The sequence below is a fragment of the Glycine soja genome, chromosome 1, assembly GCF_004193775.1.
Source record: "Glycine soja cultivar W05 chromosome 1, ASM419377v2, whole genome shotgun sequence".
Classification (NCBI taxonomy): domain Eukaryota; kingdom Viridiplantae; phylum Streptophyta; class Magnoliopsida; order Fabales; family Fabaceae; genus Glycine; species Glycine soja.
Genome location: NC_041002.1, coordinates 3,725,054 through 3,733,494, shown reverse-complemented (window position 1 = coordinate 3,733,494; position 8,441 = coordinate 3,725,054). Strand labels below are relative to the sequence as shown.

Genomic DNA, 8,441 nt, shown 5'->3' with positions numbered 1-8,441 from the left:
AATCTAAGAGAACAAACAAAATTTGACTAATTACTGTAAAACTAGGGTTAGAGAGGTAAAAAAATGCACGTAAGAAACTTAGTAGTGGTAAAGTTTTTGGTTTTAATGGTATTCTTATTGAAGTTTAGAAAATTGAAAGAAAATAAGGTGTTATTTGACTAACTAAGAAATTTAATGAAATTTTTTCAAATCTAAGAAGATGTCAAATAAATTGTAGCGGAACTTTGATTCCTATAACTAACAACAATGAAGATATTATGAATTGTATAAACTAGGAATAAAACTTATGAGTCACTTGTGAAATTACAAAAAAACAAGGTGATTTTTTTTCTTACAAGGATCACGTTGAGGTTTAAACCTAGGATCGGATAAGGTAAAAATAACATAAATGAAAATATTAAAACAAATGTGTAACTATAAAAAGACCAAAATACAAAAATAAATGTATACAAATGAATAACATTGATTCATAAAACACATGTAAGAAATAAGTTAAAGGGGTCAATAAAAGCAAATGACGAAAAAGATAAAAATTGATTTTGGAAGAAATTCTTAAGAGAGATTTCATAGTTATAATATTCTTGATAAAACATTGGCCGATGTAATTGATGTAGCCAATCTTATCTACGAATAAGACTTTTGTCGATACTGTATTTTTATTTGAAATTTGTCTCTTTTTTTTGTATAAAATTTATATTAAAATTCAATTTTTCAATAACTATTTAAAAGTAAAATTTTACGTACGATGAAACTTATTTTAAGAAATACCAAGAATTTAAATTTTTTTTTATCTAAATAAAATATTTTGAAAATGAAACTATGGACCATGCATTTGAAATTCCTTAATTAAAATTTTCAAAATCTATTCAATTCTATTATACATAATTAAAGTTCGAATCGAAAGATTAACTAAGGAGAATCGCACATGTTTGTCCACATATAATTATTTAATATAAAAACAAAACACAAAAAATGTCACCGAAGTTCTATCTTATAAAAAAAAAAAACTAAAAATGAAAAACAAAATAAAAGAAAAACTGACCCAGGCATCGCATATTTATATTCAAACAAACAGATGAAGGAAGCGACCTGTATCTTTCATCAACAGCTACACTCTCTCTTTCTTCACTCTTCACCGCAACTCACACTTCCGGCGAAACCTCCCCGGAAGCCATGGCCAGAGAATGAGTCTCCGCCGATTGCCATGTCGGTCTCCTGCTCCAACTGCTTCCCCGACGACGACCACTCCTTCCTCCTCTGCGGCGAGGACTCCTCCGGAATCATGGATTCCTCGCCGGAGTGTTCCTCCGACCTCGATTCCTCGCCGCCGTCGGAGGCGGAGTCCATCGCCGGATTCATGGAAGACGAGCGCAACTTCGTCCCCGGATTCGAATACCTCAATAGGTTCCAATCTCGCTCTCTCGACGCCTCTGCCAGAGAAGAATCCGTTGCATGGATTCTCAAGGTAACTAACTCTAATTCTAACTCTCCGACGCTAACACCTTTTTCAAATCGCACACGCTGTTGCATTCGTATTACGATTTTGCCACGCGCGTGGAATACCGAACCGGACGGTGCTAAAATGCACCACGCGTAACCGTCTTCATATAATGATTCGGTTCGATTCGGTTCGGTTCGACTTTTAGATCATTTTTTTTTTCGTTTTTGTTTTTTATGAAATCTGGTTTTGATTCGGTGTATGACGCAGGTGCAGGCTTATTACGCTTTTCAACCGGTCACGGCTTATCTTTCCGTTAACTACTTGGATCGGTTCTTGAATTCTCGACCGTTGCCGCCGGTGAGTTATATCAAATGGAGAAATGGAAACTAAATGATGAATTTGAGAGTTTTGATGATTGTTAACAGTGTCACACACGTGCGTACGTGGAATAAAAATAATTCTATGCAGTAATTAAATGATTTTTTTTTTAATTTGAAGGGAAAATGTCCACGGCGCATTGTCACAAGGAAAACATTTTTTTAAATGATTTCATTGATTTAAATGCTAATTAAATATGTATAGTTCGGACACTGTTCTATTTGTATACAGTACAGTACTTTTATTACCTTAGTTATGTTGTTGGTTACGTTATAACGTGCGTACGAATATTATACGTGCTTATTACTATTATTATGTATAATAAATTTTAATTCGCTTATGATCTTTTATAAATAATGCATCATGATGTCTTTATTGATTTTTAAGACTTTTTAGCATATACTGTGTTATTGATTAAAGTTTCGTGAATCTCACTCGCAGTTAATTTTGTAAATATTAATAAATTTCCACCAATGATTAAAATATCTTTTTTTTTAAAATGTATTATTAATATTTTTTTAATGATAGCTTGGGTCTTGTAAAAGTTTTTTTTAATGGGTTTGAATAAATGTTGATAAAATTGATTTGAAATGAAATTGATATAAATTTAATTTTTAAAGTCATGTGATTTATATTTGGATATTTTATATAATATTAATTAGAGTAAAATTCAATATAAACTTTAAATTGAATATAAAAATTATTCAAAATTACTTCTAATTTAAAATTAACTTTTAATTCTTTTTTAATATGAAATTAAATACATAAACAAATATCAAAAATCAATTATTAAATGAGAATCAATTTTTAACATTAAACCAAACACGCACTTACACTTTTTATGTACGTGCACTGCACTGAACGTGGTAATATGTGCCAAAAAGTTTGATTATTAGTGTACTCGTGATAATAAACTGATAATGATAGATGATGATTACCTTTTTTAACTTGATGCTTGATATGTATAAACATGTTTAATGTTTAACTTACAGAAAACGAATGGGTGGCCACTGCAACTTCTCTCTGTTGCGTGCTTGTCTTTAGCAGCAAAGATGGAGGAATCTCTAGTTCCATCTCTTTTGGACCTTCAGGTATATATATGTTCATTATAAGTCACATTCACAAATTCAGTGTAATAATTAATGCTAATATATAAAACCATATCAAGGGCATATTCTTGAAGTTACTTTTTAAAAAAATGTGGACATATTGATTATAATTTTAATATTGAATTCTATACGTGACAGTATACCTCATTCGTAATTTAACGTATACAGGTAGAAGGTGCTAAATACGTATTTGAACCCAAAACAATTAGAAGAATGGAGCTACTTGTTCTGGGCGTGTTGGATTGGAGGCTAAGATCGGTTACCCCATTTAGCTTCCTCGATTTCTTTGCGTGCAAGTTAGATTCAACTGGGACTTTTACCGGGTTCCTCATTTCACGTGCTACACAAATTATCTTATCTAATATACAAGGTATTGATTTTGTAGATACGTGTAAAAATGTCAAGTTTGAGTTGCATTAAAAAAAATATTGGAAAGTGATTAAGGTATGCATTTTCATATTTTCCCCAGAGGCTAGCTTTCTTGCGTATTGGCCATCATGCATTGCTGCAGCAGCCATTCTCCATGCAGCAAATGAAATTCCTAATTGGTCTCTCGTTAGGCCTGAGCATGCAGAGTCATGGTGTGAGGGGTTAAGAAAGGTATTAAGCATGTTTAAAGGGTTTGTTAATAGAATGTTTTTATAATTGAAAGTAAATATGGATTAGGTTGCTAAAACACATTTATCTGATTTTTGCAGGAGAAAATTATAGGGTGCTACCAATTAATGCAAGAACTTGTGATTGACAATAACCAGAGGAAACCCCCTAAGGTGTTACCACAGCTGCGAGTGACAATATCTCGGCCCATTATGAGGTCTAGTGTCTCATCCTTCTTAGCATCATCCTCTTCACCTTCATCATCCTCTTTGTCTTGTAGAAGGAGGAAATTAAATAACTCTTTGTGGGTAGACGATGACAAAGGAAACTCCCAATGAAGAGAAAAAGAACAATAATAGAGGAGGAAAAAAAGAAGAATAATGAAATAAGGTGGTGGACGGTGGTCCAAGTTGTCCAGAAACCGCAAAATTTTTAAGAGGGTTTTTTTGAGTATAAAATGGACTAGAGAGTCGAGGTGTACATTATAATATAGACTATATTTTATGAGAGTTGCGAGCTTTTATTATTTTGTTGGTGGGTGTTGCCATTCATCAATGGCATTGCAGATTCCCTAGGGAAGGGGATTTTGCAAAGTGTGTGTGGGTGTGCGTGAGAGAGAGGTGGGAAATTAGATACAAAGATGCATTTAATGGTTTGGTCGTGCAAGCGTGGAAGAAAGAAGTGTGTAGTTTGGAATTCAAAGATGCGCTTGTTATTGGTGAAAGAGAAGAGAATGGTGGTGGGACATTGCTTCAGAGCTTGGAAGAAGAAAAAAAGCATAGTCTCAGAGCAGATATCAATAGGGTATTGAAAGACTTTGAAGTTTGAGCTGTTTCTTCTTATTATAATGGGGTCTCTAAGTCAAGCTACTCATCTTGGCCAGCATGCCTCGCTTCTTCAGTTTACACGTTACTTTTGGTAGTGTGATGGGATACCACTAGAGTACAAAAAAAGAAATAGCAATAAGGTGAATCTTATCACATTTTGTGAACTTATGATGATACGTGTGAGACGCCTCTGGTGTGTGTCTCGCACGTGCCTACGTGTGATTTTTTATTTTTGTTTTTTATTTTTTTTATGTTTTAGCTATGGCGGGAAATGCTTTTTATTTCTTTATTTCTTTTTTGGCTTGAGCTTTGGCCTAACTATACAGGATCCATTGCCTGGTGTCCACGCGTGATGGAAACACGTGTCTATAGTTTTCATTTTTTGTTTTGGATTTTTTCATTTGTTTTCAAGAGAGGAGAACCCTCTTTTGTTTTCTTTTTAGTGCCTAATTGGCTTTGGGAGAAATTGGAGTAAAGGCCTTTGGGGCCTTTTCCTGAGTGCTTTGTATTGAATTCATTAATAATGACACTGTTAATTCTATAATTTCTTTTAGTAACATATTCTTTTCCCTCATTCTTACATTCTATATCTAGGTAACTTCTTGACACTTGAATGAATTATGTGGTTGAAGAAGAGTTTGACCAAACCTAAATTGTTCAGCTGACTTATGATCTAATGAATTAATCCACCCAATAACGTGACACATGCTTCACAATTAGATACCATGTAGATTTGCCATTTGTTCTTATTACTGAATGAAAAGAAAAGTTTTAAGTCCCTCTCTGGAATCTAGTGAGGCATAACTCTGAATTGGATGCACTACTTGGCCCCGCTAGCAATAAAAGAGGGTTTCAATCAGTGACTATGACTCCTCAATTAACCAGTGTCTGCTCGTGACCATCTCCAGGCTGTTCTGTTCTATCTTGGTATTATTATGTATGCATACATTCAACCAGCCACTAGCCCTCTGAAATTTCAGACAGTCCTTGTGGTTCATTCACTCAGACAGAGATCTTCATGTAAGGATCATTTATTTTAGGCACCTACACATCTCAAAATTTACATCACATACCTCTTGGCTAATAAACACTACTAATGAAATGGAAGATGGGTAGCAACTACCTAAATGAGTTAGCTTTTGAAACACATATTTAACAATGAAAGTAAACACAGATCTTTAAAAAGCTACTTTAGTGTAAATTTCTTCCCTACAAATGCTAAATTAAAAGGCCCGGGTCACAGAGAGGGGTTGTCATTTAGCCCCATATCCCCGACACAAGGTATATTATTTTTGCATGCAGTAACACTAGCACACACACCACCATGGCTTTATTCCCATGTCTTCGCAAAAAAAAAAGTAACCCATGCATGTTAGGCATTTGTCTCGCAATATCTTATCAACACTTTCCTTTGCATGATGACACCACCGTATGGCCTCTCATTGGATAAACATCCTATTCTCTGCTTCTCATCCATGCACTTGTGTCTAATTAAACCCCATGTTCATGATCAAACCATGCCACTGCATAGATGGACCATAGTGAAGAAAAATATGGCTACGTAGTGACAATCTAAGCTTAGTACCTATTTCTCGCATTGCTCTTGGATGCTTGCTATAATTGAATATGCCATGGATCAAGGACTAGTCATTGGACCACCCTATTGATTTATTGCGTACAACAACACTAGGAATTTTCTTTAACTTCCACCTGATTTTCTTTTTACCTTTTATGAAGCAGATTGGAATTCATACTTGAACTAAAATATCTGGGTCATCCTCATTGAGTAGAGGCATGGTCTGTTTCCTACATAGTACATACTATACTATTCTTGCTTTATGAATGGCTTCAGGATAGTGCCACCTATGTGGATCCCCCAATTAACCATTTTATATTCTACGTGTCAATTTATTAAGACGTGCAATTTATTAAAGATAATGGCAGTTTGTGTAGCCAATTAATGCAATGAATCAATAGGTCAACTTAGTGGGAGCCATAAAAATTTGTATTAAGTGCTAATTAATGAAATTAATTAATCAGATCAACGAACCATCTTCCCCACTGGTCAGGTTATTCAGATCAAAGTCATCAAACAATTGCATGACAGCTGGTAAATCGTGACAGAAATGGATCCGCTTATATCGATTTTTAAACATAATTAAAAGTCATGTTTTTCTAAAAAAAAAACATAAACTCATGTTAAAATTTTATACTAGTACCTATTTCTCTCTAGATAGATATATTAAATATGTATCCCGGCTATTTAATTTATCGTGAAAGAGATAGACGCAGGACTTTAATATAACCTATCATAGTACTAAATGAAAGAATCATATCTTTTCCCGTAATCAACACAATGATAAATCTACGGAGCCTCTGTGTGATAAAATCCTAACATTAATCAAAAGCCAGTTTCGTAATTATAGTATTAATGGGACATATAGTAGCTATGACAAATTAAAAGACAAGATTACAAAACTTTGATTATCTGATCAGGACATAAAGCTTGGTCCCTTCCTAATTCTTCTATCAATTAAAGCAATGCACGTGTAGAAGAGTATCGATTTCTTTTACCCAAATGTAAAGCTGATTAGTAAACCCCAACACTATGTTGATGTAGGACAAGAGTATGCACAGCTTGTGTCAAGAAAGGCTCTAATAACCAACAAAACTCGGTATTTCAGCTGATCAAAAAATAAAAAAATAAAACTTGGTATAATTGGTAATTAATTAAATTCTTTAAACATGTTAATTTACTAAATCCTAGTTATATTTAGGAAGAAACTTTTGTTAATAAAGGTTAATGTCTCAACTTCGATCTTTCCACCTCAAAAAGATTAATTTTTAATTGCCCTTTAGTGCAAGAAAAGGGTTTTGTATATTCGTATATTTATAGTACAATATGTAAAAGCTGATCTATATTTTTCTTTTCAAATCCATAGTGAATTACGATCACGATACACTTAAGGTAAAAAAAATTCATAAGTGTAGAAAACGACTACTAAAATAACATTCTTCTTTACTATTTTCTTGTGAGGTTATATGTGAAAGACATAATTAACGGGTTAGGGTCCCTTTGAGATATATGTGATAAGGAGGGAGCTGTCAGTCTGCCATACCCGGATATTGGGGCACGAGATGAGATGTGAATCCTTCTCAAAAGTTGGAGAACTATATGAGAATTTTGGATTTTGTCATCCCATTAGTTCCCACCAATATATAGTCCATCATGAGGGCCAAATAATATAGTGTACTATGGGAATTTGGGTTATTGATGATCACTTTTCATAGCTTATAATTTATCCATTATTATGGCATGCATGGAAAGGGATGACCAGAATAATTATGGTCACCAAATCTGAAAGTTAAACAGTAAACATTGTTTAAACCTATGAGATAGAGTGACATGTCCACCCCCATAACAAGTGATTACCTAAGCGAGAAATTATTACATAATTTTGGACCATTAAGTGTTTATGATTTCAACTAATCTTCACAACATATATTATCAGAATTTTTTATGACAAATGCTAATTAGTACTTTTACAACATTGTTTAAGGAATTAAAAAGAAAAAAAAACTTTTGTTGGTTGCACAAAATTATGTTGTCCATGATTATTTTTATATTTTTTTATGATTTTTACAATAAATATTTACTTCTTTTAATTCATTAACTAATATCCTAAAAACACTAGTTAGAAAGATCCATTTTTGATATATGAAAGAGAATTAGTAACACTTAATTTCGTGTAACATGAAAATTAATTAGAACCGGGACAATGTTGAATCATGTAATAATTTAATTATCCAACTAGACACCTAAATGCTTTTATCATATTTTTGTCTTAAATGTGTATGCTAAGCTATACAGGGCACTTTACATCTCTTGTTTCCTTATCTCACAATAAAGAAATAAGCTCCCTCACGCAGTTCCTTTACATGTAAACAGAATGAGCTTTTTAAAGTGAGAGGAATGAGGAATCCTAAGTTTATAATCCAAAAGCCAAAAAAATCTTTCCCTCCCTCAATAAATGGTAGGCCTTGGAGGGGTTTGTACATGTAGGATGTAGTCTTTATCAACTTATTTTG

At 33.3% G+C, this 8,441-nt stretch overlaps 1 protein-coding gene across 1 annotated transcript; it reads left to right on the top strand.

Moving 5' to 3' along the window:
* Positions 1-1,009: 1,009 nt before the first annotated feature.
* On the top strand, positions 1,010-4,911 carry LOC114410292 (cyclin-D1-1-like). Its single transcript, XM_028374180.1, has 6 exons — positions 1,010-1,465; positions 1,709-1,798; positions 2,812-2,910; positions 3,097-3,298; positions 3,398-3,528; positions 3,627-4,911. Exons 1-6 carry the CDS (start codon positions 1,076-1,078, stop codon positions 3,861-3,863), a joined length of 1,149 nt encoding a protein of 382 aa, XP_028229981.1. The 5' UTR covers positions 1,010-1,075; the 3' UTR covers positions 3,864-4,911.
* Positions 4,912-8,441: the final 3,530 nt, after the last annotated feature.